This window comes from Staurois parvus, unplaced genomic scaffold (assembly GCF_062004578.1).
Source record: "Staurois parvus isolate SC_StPar_1 unplaced genomic scaffold, SC_StPar_1.0 ptg000024l, whole genome shotgun sequence".
NCBI lineage: Eukaryota > Metazoa > Chordata > Amphibia > Anura > Ranidae > Staurois > Staurois parvus.
The window spans coordinates 1,409,478-1,433,276 of NW_028317820.1; the positions used below are offsets into that span (position 1 = coordinate 1,409,478).

At 44.2% G+C, this 23,799-nt stretch overlaps 1 protein-coding gene across 1 annotated transcript in view; it reads left to right on the top strand.

Moving 5' to 3' along the window:
* The window catches only part of LOC149472062 (uncharacterized), a 120,202-nt gene that overhangs the window by 3,366 nt on the left and 93,037 nt on the right, over positions 1 to 23,799 (top strand). The window contains exons 2-4 of the mRNA XM_089693205.1: positions 4,147 to 4,247; positions 6,286 to 6,412; positions 22,572 to 22,892. Of these exons, the coding sequence (XP_089549331.1) occupies positions 4,147 to 4,247; positions 6,286 to 6,412; positions 22,572 to 22,892 (549 nt within the window). The remainder of the gene's footprint in view (positions 1 to 4,146; positions 4,248 to 6,285; positions 6,413 to 22,571; positions 22,893 to 23,799) is intronic.

Sequence of the window (23,799 nt, forward strand, 5' to 3'; positions counted from 1 at the left end):
GGAGCCCCGAATCATGGCCTGGCCTCCCCTAAAAGGCCTGCACACACCTGTGCAATCAGCACGCTGGCTGCTCCCAAAATATGGGCCCAGGATTGGAGATTTCATCCCTCCCAAATCTCTAAGAAATCTCCAGGCTACAGGTCCCAAAACAGGCTTTACAAACCAAAGAGGAAACTGATAAACCAGTTTCCTCTGTATTATGAGATCTGCCTGGAGCCCCTCAACCTGTATGGTTGAGAATCCTGGGTCTCTATCATGATTTCCACCGTGGCAGGATACCGTACTGCCACACTGGTTATACACTAGTAGAATTGCATTCAAAATGTTTTGTCTTAAGAGCGTTTGTTTGGTTTTTGTGCTAGTGAGATCAAATTGTCATTCAACCAAAGTGACTGGAAAATTTGAAGGAGCAGGATGGAAATTTTTTCTCAGTCAAACATATTTCTAACAGTGGATGTGGTTTTCATTTGGTACAGTCCATTAGTTCCAAAAGCGAGTTTTAAAAGCAAAAGTTGTAAATTCTTTTAAACAACATTTGTCAAGCCAGCAAATATGTAGATGAATATTTGTTCACAAAAGTCTACTAGTGTATGGCCTGTTTAACCCCTTCACGTCTAAGGGTAAAACAAATCTAAATGCCTAAGCACAATTCTGCAACGTTGACGTGTTAGTAAAACCGTACATATCGTCACAACTACTTTGTACATCCAGGTGGATTATACCTTGTTTTTTTCAGGACAAATTGGGCTTTCATTTGGTGGTAAATGGTCATGGATAGCTCCTAATTTTTTTTTATTATTAAAGGAAAACTGGGCCAAAATAGTAAAAAAAAATATTTTTTTAAATTTAACTGTGTGTTTCTTGTTACGACCATAACCTACCACCAAAGAACAACCCAAAATACATTCTCCAGTTCTTGACGATCGCAGTGATACCATATATGTGTATGTTATTTGTTGTTTGTACCCGTAGTACAGTCCAGAAACAACAGTGCGCATTTTGTTTTTGTCTTTTTTTTTTATATAAAACACACTGTCACTGACATTGACATTAACACTAACTGACACTGATACCAATTTTTTTTTTTTAAATCCTGACCTTTGCTCTTGACCCTGACCTTTGACCCTGACCTTTGAGCCTGACCTTTGAGCCTGACCTTGACCCAAACACTAACCCTAGTACTGAACTAGATCAAACCTTGATCTAGGTATTTTTCTTTATTTTTTCTTTTATTTTTTAATATTTATTTATCTTTTTTTTTTTTTTACAAACTTTTTTTTTATCTCTCTATGTCAGGAGTTCGAGAGATACAATGTATCTCTCTTCTCCATTCATAGAGAGAGAGAAAACAAGGGGGCCAGGCTGCACAGTGAGTGATCACTGTGATAGCCAATCAGAGGCTATCACAGCGATCACGTGACCCGGAATCGGGAGTCCCGGGTCCCGATCGTTAGAACGGGACCCGGAGCTCTCAGTGACACCGCGGTCTTGGTGCTGGGAGCGCGCCGAGCGGCGCGCTCCCAGCACAAAGACAGGTACGCAAATATGCGGCCCCACGGAAAAAAGCCCAGGTCCGTGAGGTCGCATATTTGTGTTACGTCGGCGTCAAGGGGTTAAGTTACACATAAGAGTACAGGTTCAGGTAAAATGGAATTTTCATTGTCAAATATGCTAAGGCAGGTAAGTAACAGCAGTGCAAGAACCACAGAGGGCTTCTCTACATCAGCTTGCCCTTTGAAGAGTAATCCATGCAGGATTGCTTTTCAGAGGGCATTAGAAAGGCAGTAAGGAGACGTTATATCACCTCCTCACTGTCTGTTTCAACCCCTAAAAATCCACACTGCTGCTCTGCAACCACTTGCATTGCACACAGGATCCCCCTTCAAAACGTGTAAGCTTCATTCTGAGAGTCTCCTCTCTCGATGGGACCCGCACCTGTCTGCCATTCTAGCATGCTGATGTTGGATCTTATATGCTTTTACCTATGCTACTTTTGTGAGTATATATCTCAATTTAATAAATTCACTTACTGAGGTAATGTGCAAGGTTGGTACGTTTTTGTTTTTGTTCATTACAGTGGTCACATGATCAGGAGCTGACCCAAGATCAGGGAGCTGATTCCTACATACAGTGGGACCAGGGAGAATGTAGTCACCAGCAGCAAAAAAAAAAATTGTACATTTGGAGGAGAACAATGGAAAGGGCTTTTTTGAGTTAAGAATACATACTGGAATAAAATATATTTTTAGTGTCACTTTCAGAAAAGTGAAATGGACATTTATGAACTTTAGTACAATTTAAAAAAACAAATATTTAAAAACACTTCCTACTGAGAGAACTACTGGATTCTATCAGAGATATCTGGATTCTCATCATTTTATATACAGTGAAGGAAATGCGTATTTGATCCCCTGCTGATTTTGAATGTTTTCCCACTCACAAAGAAATGATCAGTCTAAAGATCGAATGTTCAGTGTATTGTAACACTGAGAGACAGAATAGCAACAGCAAATTCAAAAGAAATGCATGTCTAACAAATGATAACTGATTTTCATGTTCATGAGGGAAATACATATTTTCCCCCTATCATTCAGCAGGATTTCTAGCTACCAGGTGTCTTTCATACAGGTAACAAGCTGAGATTAGAAGCAGTCTCTTAAAGGTAGTGCTGCTAATCTCATTTTGTTACCTGTATAAAAGACACCTGTCCACAGGAGCAATCAAACAATCAGATTCCAAACTCTCCACCACGGCAAAGACCAAAGAGCTTTCCAAGGATGTCAGGGACAAGATTGTAGACCTACACAAGGCTGGACTGGGCTACCAAACTATGGCCAAGCAGCTTGGTGAGAAGGTGACAACAGTTGGTGCAATCATTCACAAATGGAAGAAACACAAAACAACTGTCAGTCTCCCTAGGTCTGGTGCACCATGCAAGATCTCACCTCGTGGAGTGTCAATGATCATGAGAACAGTGAGGAATCATCCCAGAACTACACGTGAGGATCTTGTCAATGATCTCCAGGCAGCTGGGACCACAGTCACCAAGAAAACAATTGGTAACACACTACGCCGACAAGGACTGAAATCCTGCAGTGCCCACAATGTCCCTCTGCTCAAGAAAGCACATGTCCAGCCCCTCTGAAGTTGCCACTGAACATCTGAATGATGCAAAGGAGGACTGGTGGAAAGTGCTGTGGTCAGATGAGACCTCTTTGGCATCAATTCAACTCGCTGTATTTGGAGGAAGAGGAATGCTGCCTATGACCCCAAGAACACCATCCCAACTGTCAAGCATGGTGGTGGAAACATTCTGCTTTGGGGCTGTTTTTCTGCTAAGGGGACAGGGCAACTGCACCGCATCAAAGGGCGATGGACGGTGCAATGTACCCTCAAATCTTGGGTGAGAACCTTCTTCCCTCAGCCAGGGCATTGAAAATGGGTCGTGGATGGGTGTTCCAGCATGACAATGACCCAGAACACATGGCCAAGGCAACAAAAGAGTGGCTCAAAAAGAAGCGCCTAGACCTTAATCCTTAAGTACTAAGTCATGTTTTGTGAAGGGGATCAAATACTTATTTCCCTCATGAACATGCAAATCAGTCATCATTTGTTAGACATGCATTTCTTTTGAATTTTTTGTTGCTATTCTGTCTTTCAGTGTTACAATACACCGAACATTCAATTTTTAGATGGATCATTTCTTAGTGAGTGGGAAACATTCAACATCAGCAGGGGATCAAATACTCATTTCCTTCACTGTACCGGGTAACTCTTTTTCCTGTTGTACATTATTTAAACTCCTTCTAAACTATTAAGGTGGACCTTCACCGATTAAAATAACTTTTTTCCTCCTGGCTCCTACCCCTCCCACTCCCATAATTGGACAATATTTCCTAATGTTTTAAAAGGTTTCTAACCTTTTAGTGCTGTAGTGCAGCACTTCCATTTTTTCTCACTGACATAGGGCCTTGTTACAGATACCAGGAGGGCCATGCGCGCTGCGCAGTTCTGCACCCTGGCAAAGACCTCTAGCAAATCTGTGCATGCACACGTGCAGACACTGTGGGTATCAAGATGCCAGTGATGTGTGACAAATCCCTGCGTGCCTAGTTAAATATGCCGTAGGTCTTTGCTGGGTCACAGGGACTGGGAAGAGACCTTCAGCACAAATGCACATGCGCAAGATTTTCAGAGATGGCATGGGACCAAAAATCAGGGGAATGAAGAACTCTTCATCTACCAAGGTACGTTTATAAGCAACACGGTATAGAAGGGGTTAAAGCAAATTGCTACAGCTGTGAGCTTGGTATAGATTTTAACAGCTGGAGAAGAGCTCTCAGACAAAAACAATCACTTTCATAGGGCTCTGAAGATGTACCCCCCCCCCCCACTCACCCACCCCTAGTAGAGGTTCCTGGGCTTTCCTACTCCTCCAGGGAGTACAGCACAGTGGGAAATTACTTCTACAGTGAGCGCAGGAGGTGACTGGAAAACATCTGTTCCCTGATCTGCAGCAACTGTGGAACGCAGAAGGGACATGTTGCATCTGCCATCCCTCGGATGTTATTTCTTTGCTACTGTAACTGAGGATGCAGCTAATTAACCATGATCACTGATTGATTAGCTGCAGAATAGGGAAGTGGAGACATTGAGGGTCTAATAGACCCCTTATGTCTCTAAAAAGAGGACCTGTTCCTTGCCCAATGCAATCACATAGGGACCTGCTAACCTTAATTAAAAAGGCGTTTCGCCCTCCCCCATTTTTTTCTTGCTCCCCTGCTTACCTGATGCTGAGCTGGCCACACTTCAGATACTCACCCACAGAGAGGATCCAAAATTATTCTGCCGAGATCTTCTTCTTTGCAGCCCCTGCCAGGTCCTACGCTGCCACCTTTATCTGTGATGTCATCGGGAGGCTGCATCGGCTTCTGGCGGTTCTGGCGCAGCCTACTGATGACGAACCACTAGGCCTGCAAAATACCCCCTCCACCTCTGTTGATGAATGACTGACACGCGGCGCTCCAGGTGCCTCCTGAGATATGCACATCACATATTCCAGGAGGCGACAAGGGCACTGACGTCAACGGCGGGTTGAAACTAAAGTAGAAAAAATAACGTAAACAAAAAGAAAAAAAACAGACATGTCAGCAGTGGAAGGTGGATGGGATGCACAGGAACCAAGTGATCAGAATGGGTGAAGATCCGTTTTAAATATAGAAAAAAAAAATTAAAAATTATTTAAAATAAATAAAAATATTTTACAAAAAATGTACAGGACCCCCACCACCCCTGTATGCACCTCAGTTTAAACATGACCAGTAGGGTGAGCACATGCGCAGTACCTAAGTGTATATTGTGCCACGCATGTAAGGTATTGCCACACACGTCAGATTGAGAGCAATAATTCCAGAGCCATAATTCACTGCTAACTCTAAACTGCTAGCCTTCAAAAGCTTTTAAAGCATTAACTATGGATTTCTTGGACACCATAGTTGTTTGAAATTTCATGGGCATGTGCAATTTTAAGGCTTGACATGTTGGGTACCTATTTACTCGATGCAACCCCATCTTTTATATTTTACGAAACAAAACAGGTATAATATTGTGTTTGCACTAAAATACATTTTAGTGTGTTATTTTTTTTTTATTTGAAACTACAACCATTTCATTCTACAGGGTTTCTGCTTTCAGAAAATATATATTTTAGAGAATTTAAAGCAATTTGTAGCAAAAAAGTGCTAAGTTTAACATGTGTTTAAGAAATTACCCAGCACGTGAAAATGGTTAATAACGCATAATTGATGCTTTTCTGGTCAATAATCCAATAAATATTATTTGATATTATACAACTTTATGTAACACTTACTACTTATTCATGTACAAATTTCCTGTATTCGATTAAAAAATAATGGGGTTGATTTACTAAAGGCAAATAGACTTTGCAAGGGCAGTTGCTCCAGAGCTTAGTAAATGAGATGACACTTCCCTTTGCAAAGAATACCCAATCACACGCAAGGAGAAAAAAAACAAATTTTTTCTTGCACATGATTGGATGATGGAAGTCAGCAGAGGTCTCCCTCATTCACTAAGCTCTGGAGCAACTTTACTTTCAGTAAATTTTAAATGCTCAGTCTATTTATCTTTAGTAAATCAACCACAATATAATATTAAAAAAGTGATTGTTATCGATAAGCGATGGGAATTATTGCACGATTGATTTTGTCTCTTGCCCCTACGTCTTCAGTATTGCTCTAGTTGGTTATGTGCAAGTTCTTTTTCTAGGCTCTGCTTTGCATATGGGAGGGTCAATGCTCAGATGTTAAAGTGAAAGTAGAACATCTAATCGGGGAGGACAAGAGAAACACAATGATTGCACACGTTCTGCTGCTTCTTTGCCTTCTACAAACAGGTAATACTCTGAAAATATTGAGACTATCCTGTATTAGGGCAGAGGGGGTGATGGGGGGAGTGATGGGAAAAGCTCCATGATGCCGGGCCAGTGATTAGAGGAGAGGCTGGTCGCTCTGTAGCACATCCTGAGCTGCATACACATAGAACACAATGTAGCAGAACAGAGAATGTCTATAGAAAGGAGGACTAAGTACTATTTCTGTTTGGATGGAGCAATACGGTGATTCCAGGGATCTGTATTTTCTACAGGACAATAAATCCTGACACTTTATTATTATTATTATTATTATTATACAGGATTTATAGAGCGCCAACAGTTTGCTCCGCGCTTTACATTATAAAGGGAGACAGTCCAATGACAATACAACTCAATACCAGAGGGTTAGGATAATGGGGATAATGTTGCGGATCCTCTGACGAGGCCGACCATCCACCTCCTGAGTTATCGTATCTCTGCAGGGAGGGAGAATGAGATCACATCATGAGCATGCAGAGTAATAGACAATAGACAGGGGCGTATAACAGCATGTGGTTCCAGGCAGCATTTCCCAGAAATCACGGGGGTTATTTAATAAAACTGGAAAGCGCAAAATCTGGTGCAGCTCTGCACAGCTTCCAGGTAATTGAACAAGCCGAAATAAGAGGCGAATTGGCTACCATGCACAGCTGCAGGGCTGCTGTTAGAAACCACGGGGCCCCATACAAACAGCAGAAGGAAGGCTCTGGCAAGCAATGGGTTAAGTCCGGGGAACACAGCAGAAGGAAGGCACTGGCAGGCAATGGGTTAGTCTAGGGGGCACACAGCAGAAGGAAGGCTCTAGCAGGCAATGGTTAAGTCCGGGGCACACAACAGGGCAGCAGACTGGCAGGCAATGGGTTAAGTCTGGGGCACGCAGCAGAAGGCAGACTGGCAGGCAATGGGTTAAGTCCAGGCACACAGCAGAAGGCAGGCTCTGGCAACCAATGGGTTAAGTCCGGGGGCACACAGCAGAAGGCAGACTGGCAGGCAATGGGTTACGTTCAGGCACACAGCGGAAGGAAGGCTCTGTCAAGCAATGGGTTAAGTCCGGGCACACAGCAGAAGGAAGGCTCTGGCAGGCAATGGGTTAAGTCCGGGCACACAGCAGAAGGCAGCTCTGGCAGGCAATGGGTTAAGTTCGGGGCACACAACAGGAGGCAGACTGGCAGCAATGGGTTAAGTCTGGGGCACACAACAGGAGGCAGACTGGCAGGCAATGGGTTACATCGGAGGCACACAGCAGAAGGCAGACTGGCAGGCAATGGGTTAATCCAGTTTGGCTGTAGGGTCTGGCCACAGCACAGGACCTCTCACAGCACCCTGGGTTGCGAGCAGAGGAAGATACCCCTGCCTGGGTCCTGCTCCGGTCTTTTATCTCCGGAGTAGGATGTTTCCAGGTTGCCAGACAATGGCCGCCCTGGCATCGAGTTGCGTACAGGGAGCACGACCTTTGTCTCCAGCGGGTGCAGTGCGCAGGAGCATCGGGGCTCCCCAAGACGAGGGGGGGGCGCGCAGCGACATCCATGTTGCCTGCATGTGGGAAATCCACATGCAGGCACAGTGGGGTGGCAGACTCCTCGGAGCTCAGCTGAGGAGAGATGTGGGGACTCCCAGCAGGAAGCAGCTCCCTGGCACCCAGCACACCACTTTATGTGGGCTACATGCAGGGGCATGTAATGGGGAAAGGGGGTGCAGGGATCCGGGGGGGAGGGGAGAGAGGGAGCAGGGGAGGGGGGACCGTGACATTCAGGAAAGATAGGGACTGGTAAATATGACATATTCACAGGACCCCTCCCCCACTCTCCATCCTAAAGGATCTTATTGTGTGCTTGCAGCTGCCGCTGGGAAGGAAAGAAGGGAAGCTGGCAGCACACAGGGGGGCCCGGCAGCAGGGGGAAATGTATAGTGCACAAGGACAGTGATGGGTGCGGGGGGGGGGGGGAATTACTGGAACCAGTCCCTTGTATGGCTCTCTCTGCAGCAGCTGAAAGCCAGCGGGAGGAAAAGGAGCAGCAGCCAGATTTCAGCTGCTGCAGAGACAGCCATACAGGGGATCGGTTCCAGTAACTGCTCCCCCCCCCCCGCGCTGTGCCGATCACCCTCTCTACCCACATCTGATTCCATTGCTATACCACACAAGGAGAAGTGATTGCTAGTTAAAGCGGTTCTAAAGCCTTAGGATTTTTTTTACCTTAATGGATTCTATGCTTTAAGGTAAAAAAAACCTTCTGTTCTGTGTCCCCCCAGCCCCCCCCCTTATCCACTTGAGCTACAGAAGGTTTTACCCCCTTTATGACCAGACCATTTTATGCTATTTAGCACTACACTACTTTAACTGATAACTGCGCAGTCATGCAACGCTGTACCCAAACAAAATTTATATAATTTTTTCACACAAATACGTGCCTGCTTGTTTGTTTGTTTTTTGATATAAAGGAGAAAATACTGAATTTTTTTTTAAAAAACTATATTTTTTACTTCCTGTTATAAAATATATCCAATAGAAAAAAATTTAAAAATCTAATTTCCTCATAAATTTTGTATTGAAAATGTGTGAAACCACAAGCTTTCAGACTGATCTTGCTGCTAAATCTGGACTTGAAGATTTTGAGCACTCGCATTAATAAGTATCTACTCTCCTTTATTCATCAAGATCAGGTTGGCTTCGTTCCGGGACGACAAGCTGCTGATCACATCCGCAAAGTCATCCATTTCATTCATATTTTACATTGCCGCAGGATACGAGGATTCCTTTTATCCCTAGACATTTATAAAGCGTTCGATTTACTTTCGTGGGAATACTTGACATATACGCTGTCTAGATGGGGGTTTGGTGATGCATTCCTGGCATGGATCTCAGCTTTATTTTCATCTCCCTCGGCCTCTGTTAACCATTAGCTGCCCGGCCAATGGCCATTTGGCGGCTTCAAAAGTGTCTCTGCACTCCGGGTGCACGCCATTTGGCGTGCTCCCGCACATGCGGAGTTTGCGCTAATGCAGAGCGGCGCAGCAGTGCGATCTGTCACCGGCCGTGCACCTCGGACACGGCCGATGACAGATCCGAGTACCGGCTCCCGTTGCTGGTACCATGTGACCTGCTGTGACCAATCACAGCAGGTCACATGACAGTTGTATACAATGGATGGCTTCATTCATGATGCCATCCATTGTATACTAGTGCCTAGCTGTGAATGGTCACAGCTAATCACATGCACATGCCATGTGATTAGCTGTGACCAAATCACAGCTAAGCACAAAAAAAAAAAAGCTGAATGAATCGATTTCATTCAGGTAAATGCTTGCTTATAGCAAAGTAATTCTTTGCTATAAGCAAATTGTGTAAAAAAAAAAAAAAATACTGATCACTTCCCCAAAGTAGTACAATGTTACTATGGTAACATTGTACTACTTTGGTCATAGTAAAATATGAAAAAAAAATCTTAAAAAAAATACAAAAAAATTTAATAAAAAATTAAATATAATAAAAAAAGAAAAAAAAAGATATATATTTTTTTTCATACTGTCACCAGTCAGTGTCCCTGATCACCGCCATGCCAGTTATATGATGACGCTGTACTGCACTGGTGACAGTATGTAAAAAAAAATAGTGAAAATAATTTTTTTAATTTTTTCATTTTCTGAAAAATTATGACAAAAAAATACAACTTCAAAAAACTCGCCATGCCACTTATGAAGTACGTCGGACTGTCTACTCTGCAAAAAGGGGTCATTTGGGGATATCTGTACTATTCTGACATTCTTGGACCTCAAGAAATTAGATTGGCTGTCAGTACTTCAGGATTGATCAATATTCAGATCTATACCATAGTTTGTGAACTCTATAACTTTCCTACAAACTAAAAAATACATCCTAATTTGGGTTATTTTCTCCAAAGACATGTAGCAGAATACATCTCGGCCTAAATTTATGAAGAACAATTATTTATTTGTAAACTTTTATAACAGAAACAAAGAAAAATGTGTTTTTTTTTCAAAATTTTTGGTCTTTTTTTGTTAATTTAGCAAAAAATAAAAAACCCAGCGGTGATTAAATACCACCAAAAGAAAGCTCTGGTTGTGTGAAGAAAATGATAAAATTTTAGTTTGGGTACAGTGTTGTATGACCGCGCAATTGTCATTCAAAGTGTGAGAGCGCTGAAACCTGAAAAATGGCCTGGGCAGGAAGGTGTAAAATTGCACGGTATTGAAACAGTTAAATATGCAGGTTTGTTTTCCTCGTCCTTTCCTATTTTCAGGGGCACGATACAGGGATGCCCATTATCACCTGCTCTTTTCGTTCTTGCTCTTGAACCTTTAGCTGCAGCCATTCGAAATCACCCGGATATTTTGGGTGTCCCTATGCCCGCACTCAGTACAAGGCCAACTTCTATGTGGATGATGCCCTTTTGGTTTTAACCAATCCTCTCATCACTCTCCCTAATCTCCAAGTCATATTGGACTGTTTTTTGACTATATCTGGCCTCCGCATTAATTTGTCTAAAACCACGGCTTTGAATATTACGCTCCCTGCTGACCTGGTTGAACGGTTGCAGACGCACTTTCCCTACCGTTGGGCGTCCCATTCTCTGGCTTATCTTGGCGTTACACTTACTTCCTCCTATTCTACTTTATTTTTGGCTAATTACACTGTTCAACAAATTTTTATTTTTTGCCAGTTTTGGAAACAAAAGGATCCATTTCTTAATGAATTTCACATTCTGAGTTCAAATATAACAATTAAATTTGTCAATTGGCTCTAGTTTTTCTGTAAACGGAACGTTTTCTACTATAGGCGTAATGACTACATAATGCACAATAATTATATAGATAGATGTCTTTCCACAAATATAAAGCAAGTGATATTGACTACATAACAAAGCCTAAATGGCATAATATATTGCATAGGATTACCAAGAAAAATTATAGCCATAAGCTAAGTTGAATCATTTTAATACTTAGGATTCTCACTAGTTTTGTCTTCAGTTTGTGTCGGTTTTGCTTCTCTTGGCTTTTCTCTTGTATTCGAGGAAAGGGCTATCTCTTACAACTGCACGTGACTACACGCTTCAGGTTCTTCCTCACTTGACTCAACCACGAAGGATTCTGGTGCTTTAGGAATTGGTAGCCCCTCTCCATGAGGAACTGGACGTATTGCCGATGGAATATTTGGATAGTGCACAGATAACTTTTTCTTCTTATTTAGCCCTTTTACAATTGGAGGCACCATACAAAAGTAACAATTACTAACATGATCTGTTGGCTCTCTCCAAATCATTGGCACAGCGAAAGGCATAGATGCCTTTTTTCCATTCAACCATTGCTCCAGTGCCGTCCCACAAGAATTGCAGCATATATGTGGTGCCCAGCTCTTGTCCTGGTCTCCTATCTTGCAGCCAAAATACAAGTTGTAGGCTTTCTTAATCATTCCTGTTATCCTCCTTTTTTGTGAGATAAAAGTTATTTCACCGCAGATATAGCAGAAATTATCTGCTTTATTCACACAAGTTCGAGGCATTACTGAGTAGCCTATATAAGCATAAAACGAAATGTAAAGACGCTGTCAAACTACAATCAGCTATAGATACTGCAGCTTTTATGCAGTGAAGTGATGCAATTAAAGGCTAATATTGCATCATCTCAGTATACATGCAATTTTCTATTGGTCACCAGTATCAATTGCGCAATATGCAGCTGAAGTTGCATCATAATTTTGAATGGCTTACGTCATTAGATGGGTGAATATATCATGGAAACTAGAGCCAATCAACATTTTTTAGGGTCATTTTCGTTTTCAGCACCCCAAAATTATGTAAGATTAGCTAATTTTATGCCCAAAACTTTTTACCTGTTTAACAGTGTTATTATTATTATTATTATTATACAGTATTTATAAAGCGCCAATAGTTCGCTCAGCGCTGTACATTACAAAGGGAGACAGAACATGTGACAGAACAATACCAATACAATGCAAAACATGAGGGGATCAAGGGCCCTGCTCTTTCGAGCTTACAATCTAGGAGGGAGGGGGTGGTGGCACAGGAGGAGATAGCTGTGGGGGATGGAGTGGTAGGAAGAGTGGAGGAGGGAGGCAAGTTAGCAGGGGGTGGGGTAGGCTTCCCTGAAGAGATGGGTTTTCAGGGTGCGCCTAAAGGAGAGGAGAGTAGGTGATAATCTGATGGGTTGGGGCAGGGAGTTCCAGAGGATGGGTGACACCCTGGAGAAGTCCTGGAGGCGGGCATGGGAGGAGGAGACCAGGGAACTAGAGAGAAGGAGGTCTTGTGAGGAGCGGAGTGTGCGTGCTGGGCGGTACTTGGATATTAGGTCAGAGATGTAGTACGGGGCAGTATGGTGGACAGCTTTGTACGTCAGCGTTAGGATTTTGAATTTGATCCGTTGCGCAATCGGAAGCCAGTGGAGGGATTGGCAGAGGGGAGTGGCGGAGACAGAGCGGTTGGAAAGGTGAATGAGTCTGGCAGCCGTGTTCAGGATGGACTGAAGAGGGGATAGCCAGCGGCGAGGCAGGCCAGTGAGGAGGGAGTTGCAGTAGTCGAGTCGTGATATGATGAGGGAGTGGATGAGCTGTTTAGTGGTTTCTGGGGTTAGGAACGTGCGGATTTTGGCGATGTTGCGGAGGTGGAGTCTGCACGAGTTTGTTAAAGATTGGACTTGGGGCTGGAGGGATAGGTTGGAGTCCAGAATGACACCCAGTACTCTGGCCTGCAGGGCGGGTTTGATGGTAGCGTTGTTGGATGTGACGGAGAAATCAATGGGGGGTGGTGTCCGGGCTGGGGGGAAGACAAGAAACTCGGTTTTGGAGAGGTTCAATTTAAGGAAGTGGAGCGACATCCAGTCTGATATGTCGCTCAGTAGGTGTGTGATTCGGGCTGAGACCAAGGGGGTGAGGTGGGGGGTTGAGAGATAGATTTGTGTGTCGTCGGCATAGAGGTGGTAGTTGAAGCCGTGAGAGTGTATGAGTTGGCCAAGGGAGGAGGTATAGATGGAGAAGAGAAGGGGCCCGAGGACAGAGCCTTGAGGGACCCCAACAGAGAGGGGGAGTGAGGGGGAGGTGGTAGCATTATAGGTAACGCTGAAGGAGCGTTGTGACAGGTAGGATGAGAGCCAGGAGAGAGCAGAATCTCTGAGGCCAAGGGAGTGTAGTTTTTTGAGGAGGAGGGGGTGGTCGACTGTGTCGAAGGCCGCAGAGAGGTCAAGGAGTAGGAGCACTGAATAGTGTCCATTAGCTTTGGTGGTTAGCAGGTCGTTGGAGAGTTTGAGTAAGGGAGTTTCGGTGGAGTGTAGGGAGCGGAAGCCAGACTGTAGGGGATCGAGGAGGTTGTTGTCGTTGAGGTGAGAGCATAGGCGGGTGTAGACTAGGCGCTCGAGGAGTTTAGATGTAAATGGGAGCAGGGAGATGGGTCTGAGGTTGTTCGGGTCATTGGGGTCCAGGGAGGGCTTTTTAAGTATGGGGGTGAGGTGTGCATGTTTCAGAGGGGAGGGGAAAGTGCCTGAGGAGAGGGAGAGATTGAAGATGTGGGTGAGGGAGCGTAGGATGGAGGAGGAGGAAGGTCGTAGGAGTTGTGAGGGGATAGGGTCGAGGGGGCAGGTTTTGAGGCGGGCATCAGAGAGGATCTTGGAGACTTCCTCGATGGTAGTAAGGTCAAAGGTGTGGAGTGTTGGGGGAGCTTCAGTATGAGGAATGTAGGGTGGGGTGGAAGAGGAGGTCAGAGCAGTGGTGGGGCCGTGGGAGAGGGGTGATGAGGGGGTAGCTGAGTGAGGGTGAAGGGGGTTGGAGAGAGTTTGAGCAGCGACGAAGTCCCTGCGGGTTATGTCGAGGGGGAGGGGGGATAAGGGGGTAGCTGTGTGAGAGGGGACAGGTTGAGAGGGCGTGTGAGTTGTGGCAATGTCCTTGCGAATTGTGTCAATTTTGTTTTTGAAGTGATTGGCAATCTCAAGGGCAGTGAGTGAGGTGCTGGGTGGAGGTGGGGGTGGAGAGAGTAGAGAGTTGAAGGCAGAGAAGAGTCGGCGAGGATTGGAGGAGAGGGCCTTGATGAGGGTCAAGAAGTAGGCCTGTTTGGCAGCATGGAGGGAGGAGGTGTAGGTGCGGAAGGCAGATTTGTAGCGGGTGAAGGCTTGTTTGGATTTGGTTTTGCGCCATAGTTGCTCTAGGGCACGACTTTGTCGTTTGAGGGTTTTGGTGTGATCAGTCTGCCAGGGCTGGAGCGGTCGGGGTCTGATGTTGCGTGTGGTTAAAGGCGCTAGTGAGTCTGGGCTGTTGAGAGCGCATTGTTGTAGGCGGTCAAAGCCAAGTCGGGGCAGGACAGGGGGAGGATGCGGTCGTGGAGTTGATCAGCTGCAGAGTGGAGGGAGGCAGGGTTAAGGTTCCGGAGGTTACGGCTGGTAGTAGTGTGACATTTGGAGGGGTAGGCGTTGGAGGACGAGGAGATAGAGAAGGTGATCAGGTTGTGGTCAGAGAGAGGGAAGGGGGTGTTAGTGAGGTTGTGGGGAGCGCATCGGTTGGAGAAGACAAGATCAAGGATATTTCCGTCGGAGTGGGTGGTGGATTGTATGCACTGTGCAAGTGCAAAGGAGGAGGTTAGGTGGAGGAGACGGGCTGTGTCCGGGTTGTCGAGGTTGACAGGGATGTTGAAATCCCCAAGAATTATGGTGGGTAGCTCAGAGGAGAGGAAGAAGGGTAGCCAGGAGGAGAAGTCATCCAGGAAGCGGGGTATGGATCCAGGAGGCCGGTATATCACAGCAATCTTCAGGGGGGTTGGGGAGAATAGTCGGAGGCAGTGGGCCTCAAAGGAGGAGAAGGATAGGGAGGGGGGGTTTGGGAGGACTCGGAAGGTGCTCTGCGGTGACAGGAGCAGACCAACCCCACCACCTTTACGACTATTATCCCTTATTGCGCTCTGTTACTTCCCTGCTTCATTCTTGGCAGTTTCCTTCTCTATCTTGGATTGGCCGGATACATGCTGCCAAGATGACTATTTTGCCAAAGATCTTGTACTTTTTCCGTACTCTTCCTATTCAGGTCCCTGCGTTTTTTTGTTTGTGTATTGCAAAGCCGGATTCACAGTTTTATTTGGGCTCATAAACGGCCCAGAGTGCCTAGAGCCACTTTATATACTCATAGATTGCAGGGAGGTTTGGAGTCCCACACGTTTCTAGATATTAATTGGCGGCTCAGATTTCCCAGTTGTCTATGCTTCATGCCACAACAGATATCACGTTATGGGTACTCTTGGAATTACCCAATTGTGCTCCGCTTTCCTAACTGCATTGCTTTGGCTCCCGCCTAAGCTACGCCCTTGGGATTTGAGCCCTATCATGCTTCACAGTTTACGAACCTGGGATTCTGTAAAATATTCCAGTAATTTGATTTCATCATTTCTACCTCTTTTGCCGATCACATATAATCCTTTATTTCCGCCAGGCCTAGATAACCCCCCTTCTTTCTCTTGGTGGACTTCCCATGGTTTTGTTATCGTACATGATTTTCTGAACGCTCGTACGTTTCCTTCAGGGGAATCTCTTCAAGCATCAAAGGGGGTCCTGCCACAGGAATATTACTGGTATTTGCAATTGCGCCACTGCATCCTTTCCCTCCGTCGTACTTCTGCATACCCTTACCGCAAAACGTCCTTTGAACACATTTTTCAGCACTCCCCAGGTACCCCTGGTCTCATTTCTGTAATTTATGCCTCACTTAACAGTGGGTCCTCCTCACCGCCCCTGTCTTATGACTCTCAGTGGGAGCGAGATCTGAGTGGCTCAATTGCATTGGAGGATTTGCGTACGGCCTTGGGGACAGTGACAAAATTTTCATTCAATACAGTCACTCTTGAGGCAGCCTATAAAGTTTTCCTGCGGTGGTACTGAGTCCCGGCTCGGACTGCGCACTTTAATCCGACTGGCAGAGATAGATGTTTTCGGAATTGTGGTCTACACGGGGACGTCTTATACATTTGGTGGTCGTGCCCGCGATTGATAGGCTTCTGGTCTAGGGTTTTTGGTTTGCTACAAACGCTATTTCACATTACGGTCCGTAGGGATGCAAGGGTGGCCCTTCTACATTGCCCAATTCTGGGTCTGTCTAGATCTCAGCAGAAACTGGCATCCTACCTATTTATTTCGTCCAAACGCGCCATAGCTCATGCTTGGAGAACCCCCTTGGCTGTTTTCCAAGGGGTGAAGACCCGGATGAATGATATGTTGATCAATGAACAGATGTCTAGCATTCTTCATGATTCTCATCTGAGATTTCTTAAGGTTTGGGAACCTTGGATACGATATTCCTTGCCATCCCTGCCCCTTACTAGTTATGACCCCTTATAATTGCTACCTGTGCTAGCCCTGGATCAGCGACTCTTCTAGTTTCCCTTTCCTCTGTTTTCTTTCTGACTCCCTTTTTTTTTTTCTTTCTTCTAACCATTTTTCTATCCTTTTCTCTTTACCGTATTCTATTTGACTACAGCTGATAATATTTGGTTCGGCTTTTTGCCGTCCTTCCTTGCTGTTAATGGTCATTTTATTATTTGGCTTATACAAGTCAGCAGGAAGTACCTGTTCCTGAGTTACTGTTACACTCAGCCCCTGCGTGGGCGTATATTGAGCTTGTTGTGTTCATAAAACAAACTTTCTTAATAAAAATATTGAAACAGAAAATGTGTGAAAGTTAGAGCATCTACACAAGATGGGATATATACTGGAATTTTTATTTATGTGTTTATTTCTACCAGTAATAAAAGTAATCAGCAACTTATACTGGACTGTGATAGTGTGGTGGAAAAACTGACACTAACTGATGCTGGGAAGAGGTTAACATTTAGGGGCAATCAAAGGGTTAACTGTGTGCCTACAATGTTATTGTGTGTAATGTGTGCTGTTTTTACTAAGCAATGTGCAGGTTTTTATTCCCTGCTTTGTAGGGAGAAAAACAGCACATTGCTGTTGTCTGTAGAGAGTTGTGTTTTCCAACACAGAGCTCTCTCCTGTCATTCGCTCAGCTGATTAGCAAGTTCCCGGCCATAAATCATTTGCTGGAATCCACTGATCGGCTTGTGCTGTAGTTAATGACAGAACAGCCAGGGCAGCGGGCCCGCGCCCCCTAACCGGAAATACTAAATCACGTACATGTACGTGATTTGATGCAGCAGAGCCTCCCTGCCACAGTATTAGTGAGGTGGTCAGTCCTGAAGCAGGTTCTCCCGTCTCTGTCCCTCCTCATTGGACAGATTGACAGCAGTGGGAGCCATTGGCACGCATTGTTGTCGATCAAATTCAGTGACGAGGGAGCAGGGAGCAGGAACGAACCACACTGTTTTTGTCAATGGACGAAGACTGCTCAGGTGAGAGCCTGTACGAGTGCCCCCATAGGAAGTAGCATCTTATGGGGGCACTTGCCGAATAGATGTATCGAGGCTGTTCTTATTACATAGAGCAGGTAAGTATAACATGTTTATTTTAAAGGAAAAAAAAACCAAAGCTTTTATGTTACGTTAAGATATGATCGGAACGTACAATTGTAAATTGTCAATCACATTTTTGCTTCCGCCATGTAATCTCATAATCTGATCAGTCAAAGTCCGATTGTATTCATGATTAAAGTATCTCGGTGCTGCTGACTGATCCAAAACAATCAGTAATATTCTGTCAACTCTGATCGAAATTGAGTCTAAATTAACTGGAAGGGATGTTATGGCTATTTGATTGGTTGTGAATTTGATTGTTTTGAACAATTTGCAAATCGACTGTATAAAAAAATCGAAGCATGTTTATCATAAGGACTATTTCGCACAGCCATCCACCCAAACGCCTGACAGGGTTGTACAAATGATTTCCACCAGACAGGCAGTAAGCTTACCACCCTCTGGTGGATTGCTTTTCATAGGGTGGTATAGCAGCAGTTGGCATGCATTCAGAAGGCAATCCTTCTGCCTCATGAAGTCTGGGGCTTTTTTTAAGTCCACAGCAGGATTTTGTAGTAAAATAATCCCACCACAACTGGGAGACGATAGTTTTGACATGTGGTCGCACTGCAGCCCCAATGAACTCAATGGGTGAGTTTGACAGGTGGTGCCACCTGCCAAACTCTGCAGCACGAGTTAGAAATGCCACATCCACAATGCATCATAGCCACAGCATGTGGAAGGACCTGTCCTACTGTCATGTTAGCATTTGGGTGGCAGCCAGCGGGTGGTGAAACTGCAGCTCAGCTGCCTGCTTTTACTGCCCCCCAGATTCCCCATTGAAAAGGTCCTTATACAGGAGGCAATGTGAGTGCACCAAAACCATGAGCCAAATGCTCAGCTCATGGTTGTGGTGTGATTTTGTTTACTACAGAATCCCCCTTGGGATTGAAAAACAACAGCAGATTTCAAGGAAGGGGCAGGGCCAAGATGATCACTGCTCCAGCAGACCAAGGAAACCATAAAGAAACCCAGTTTCTCTTGACTTCCTCCTCTAGATGCACTGTCATTATGGATGAGTGCCACCTGTAGTGGAGAATGTAGACTGCACCTGCCTATACAACATTCTTCCCTTCCATTATAGAAACTTGCTGTTGTGCTGAGCAAGAACGGCTATACTGCACACAGGCAGTGAGGGGTCACTGTTTACAGAATGTTTCCTGGTCATTATACCATGGGCTAGACCAGCAATGGGCAAACTACGGCCCGCGGGCCGTATACGGCCCGGCGGACCTTTTAATCCGGCCCGCGGAGCTAGGCTCCCGCTAGGCTCCTCTCACAGTCCGCCCTGAAGACTGGTGCAGCATGAAAATCTGTCTCCTATGAGGATCTGTCCCCCTCGACGTATCTGCGCATGTGCCGGAGATCGCCGATCGGCTGCTAATGCCTGAAACTGGCACATGCGCAGATACGTCGAGGGGGACAGATCCTCATAGGAGACAGATTTTCATGCTACACCGGAACGGCGCGGGAAGACGGCGAGAGGAACGCGCGGAGCAAAGGTAAGTGAATTGACACACGGGGGACTTGGGGACTTAATATGGGGAATTAATTACTATATGGGGGATGAATTACTATATGGGGGATGAATTACTATGGAGGATGAATTACTATATGGGGGATGAATTACTATGGGGGATGAATTACTATATGGGAGATGAATTACTATATGGGGGATGAATTACTATGGGAGATGAATTACTATATGGGGGATGAATTACTATAGGGGGGATGAATTACTATATGGGGGATGAATTACTATGGGGGATGAATTACTATGGGGGATGAATTACTATATGGGGGATGAATTACTATAGGGGGGATGAATTACTATATGGGGGATGAATTACTATATGAGGGATGAATTACTATAGGGGGGATGATTTACTATATGGGGGATGAATTACTATGGGGGATGAATTACTATATGAGGGATTAATTACTATGGGGGATGAATTACTATATGGGGGATGAATTACTATGGGGGATGAATTACTATATGGGGGATGAATTACTATAGGGGGGATGAATTACTATATGGGGGATGAATTACTATGGGGGATGAATTACTATATGAGGGATTAATTACTATGGGGGATGAATTACTATATGGGGGATGAATTACTATGGGGGATGAATTACTATATGGGGGATGAATTACTATGGGGGATGAATTACTATATGGGGGATGAATTACTATGGGGGATTAATTACTATATGGGGGATGAATTACTATATGGGGGATGAATTACTATGGGGGATGAATTACTATAGGGGGGGGTGAATTACTATGGGGGATGAATTACTATATGGGGGATGAATTACTATATGAGGGATTAATTACTATGGGGGATGAATTACTATATGGGGGATGAATTACTATATGGGGGATGAATTACTATATGAGAGATTAATTACTATGGGGGATGAATTACTATATGGGGGATGAATTACTATATGGGGGATGAATTACTATGGGGGATGAATTACTATAGGGGGGATGAATTACTATGGGGGATGAATTACTATATGGGGGATGAATTACTATGGGGGATGAATTACTATATGAGGGATTAATTACTATGGGGGATGAATTACTATATGGGGGATGAATTACTATGGGGGATGAATTACTATAGGGGGGATGAATTACTATGGGGGATGAATTACTATATGGGGGATGAATTACTATGGGGGATGAATTACTATATGGGGGATGAATTACTATGGGGGATGAATTACTATGGGGGATGAATTACTATATGGGGGATAAATTACTATATGGGGGATGAATTACTATATGGGGGATGAATTACTATGGGGGATGAATTACTATAGGGGGGATGAATTACTATGGGGGATGAATTACTATATGGGGGATGAATTACTATATGGGGGATGAATTACTATGGGGGATGAATTACTATAGGGGGGATGAATTACTATGGGGGATGAATTACTATGGGGGATGAATTACTATGGGGGATGAATTACTATATGGGGGATGAATTACTATATGGGGGATTAATTACTATGGGGGATGAATTACTATGGGGGGTGAATTACTATATGGGGGATGAATTACTATATGGGGGATGAATTACTATATGGGGGATGAATTACTATGCTTACTATGGGGGAATATTACTATACTTACTATGGATGACACATACATATCATTCATCTACTCTTGGTTCGGCCCCCGGGTCCAATATATGAACCCATTGCGGCCCTCAAGTCAAAACGTTTGCCCACCCCTGGGCTAGACTTTAAACTTGAGACATGGGACTAGCTGTAACTCACAGTATCCCTCAGCAAGCCTCATTCTTTGATCTTCAGACACAGCCCAAGACACCGCCATCATGGGACTACTTGCTATAAAGTGAACTGTCCTTGCAAATCCAGGACAGTTAATCAGCATTGTAGGTTATGCTGAGGTGGGCCAAAAGAACCTCAAAATGCCTTTCGTAGAATGCGGGTGAAGCACAGTAGAAGATTCAAGTACAGGAGTTATCTAAATGTCTCTCTTCCTTCACAAAGCCTAAAAATATGAGGATTGCCCTTTATGTTTGGAAGTTGGAAGAGCCATACAAATATTTCCTTTATTCCCCTGAGGCTAACTGTATATTCAGAACCACTGGTTTATAGCCTAACATTTTGGAGCTGTTTACTCCATACTGCATACTGCTGTTTCAGGCTTGTTGGCCGCCATCAGTGCAGTGCATGGAAACAATGACTTCTATGGAGTATACGTTCTCATTGCTCCCCAAGACTTAGGAAATAGTAGCTATCATGAGCGAAGTACAACCCTTTGTTAAGTTATGGCTATGGACTCCCTAAATGATACCACTGATTGGTCCAGTCCTGTCACATGCCTTCATGTCTTGAAGTACTGCATATTTCCTTTTGCTCCCAATTCTAAATGAAGCAGTCAAAGAGAAATGGAAATATACACTCAAGGGCCACTTTATTTGGCACACCTTGCTAGTGTCAAGAAAATCTTCCCCACACCATTACACCACCACCAGCAGCCTGAACCATTGATACAAGGCAGGATGGATCCACCACACCATGACACCACCACCACCACCAGCATGAACCATTGATACAAGGCAGGATGGATCCACCACACCATGACACCACCACCACCAGCCTGAACCGTTGATACAAGGCAGGATGGATCCATACTTTCATCTTGTTTATGCCAAATTCTGACCCGACTATCTGAATCTTGCAGAAACCAGTCTGCTCATTCTCCTCTGACCTCTGACATCAACAAGGCATTTTCATCCACACAACTGCCGCTCACTGGACATTTTCTCTTTTTCGGACCATTCTCTGTAAACCCTAGAGATGGTTGTGCCTGAAAATCCCAGTAGATCAGCAGTTTTTGAAATACTCAGACCAGCCCATCTGGGACCAACAACCATGGCATGTTCAAAGTCACTTAAATTCCCTTTCTTCCTCATTCTGATGCTTGGTTTGAACTTCAGCAAGTCGTCTTCACCATGTCTAGGTGCCTAAATGCATTGAGTTGCTGCCATGTGATTGGCTGATTAGCAATTTATTTTACCAAGCAATTGAACAGGTGTACCTAATAAAGTTTCCTTTTAGGAAATGTGCTGTTTATGTCATATATGTATACCTATATTTTTTACTATCTACAGGCTGGTCATTGCAGCTGTCTTCCCAGCAAACCATGATGGGGAAAGACGTGAACATTCCCTGCTCCTTCACAGTCAAGAGCCCTCCTATTGATCGCAAATACCTTTCAATAAATTGGTACTTCCAGGGAAAAGAAATATTAAGTGTTCAGAATACAAAAGTGAAATCTACAGATCCTCGTATTTCCTATAAAGGGCGGGCAGAAGATGGAATCGCCGATCTGTCTATAGCAAACATCACTATAATGGATGGCGGGATCTACAAATGCTCCATACTGTACACCCCAAAGAAGGAGGAGAAGGAGATCCGACTAGATATACAGGGTACACAGTTTAAAATAAAATCCAATAAAATGTTACTTTTTTTTGCAGATACATCTTGAAGTTTCACCAAACAATTCCTAGCTCTAGTCCAAACTTTTCTTTATTATGAACAGAATAAGGCAGTTAGAACCTCCAGTGGGGTTTTATTGTGGGCCCCTTTTAGAAGAATCAATTTTATTTTCTGTCCCAATGATGGTTGAACAATACAAAATTTTGAGGTCTGGGCTTCAATAACCTTTGGTCTAGAAATTGTTATTTGTCATGAGCAACAGATAATGAATATCTGTAGTCTTACTTGTAAGCCAAGGCACCACTGTCTTATATATATTAAAAGTATAACTAAAGGCTGTCTGTGCCTCGTTAGTGAGATTCACTCCCTCTATTTGTCTTGTTTACCAAGTGAAAGTAAAAAAAAAAAACAAATCTTAGGTTGTCCCTAGGATAGTAAAAAAGAGGAAATCTCCCAATGGGGACAGTAGTTATGGTCACCTGGGGGGCCCCACGGGATGCCCTTTATTTGCATGGATTCCTCTCACTTCCTGTTTTGGCAATGGAACAGGAAGTGAACGTAAATCCCCACAATGGGACACAGATGGAAAAAACAATTTGACAGGGCTTTTAATCCTCCCTTACTCTATCCAAATTGAAAAAAAAATATTGGCCATGTTAACTGAAAAATGGACTTCCTGTCTTGCCACTTGCCCTCTGGTAGATTTACCTCCCTTCATGACCAGATCAATTTTTGCAATACGGCGCTGCGTTACTTTAACTGACAACTGTGTGGTCATGCAACGCTGTACATAAATGGAATTTATATTTTTTTTTTAAACAATTAGAGCTATCTTTTGGTGGTATTTGATCACCTCTGTTTTTTAGTTTTTGCGCTAAAACAAAAAAAAAAAAAAAA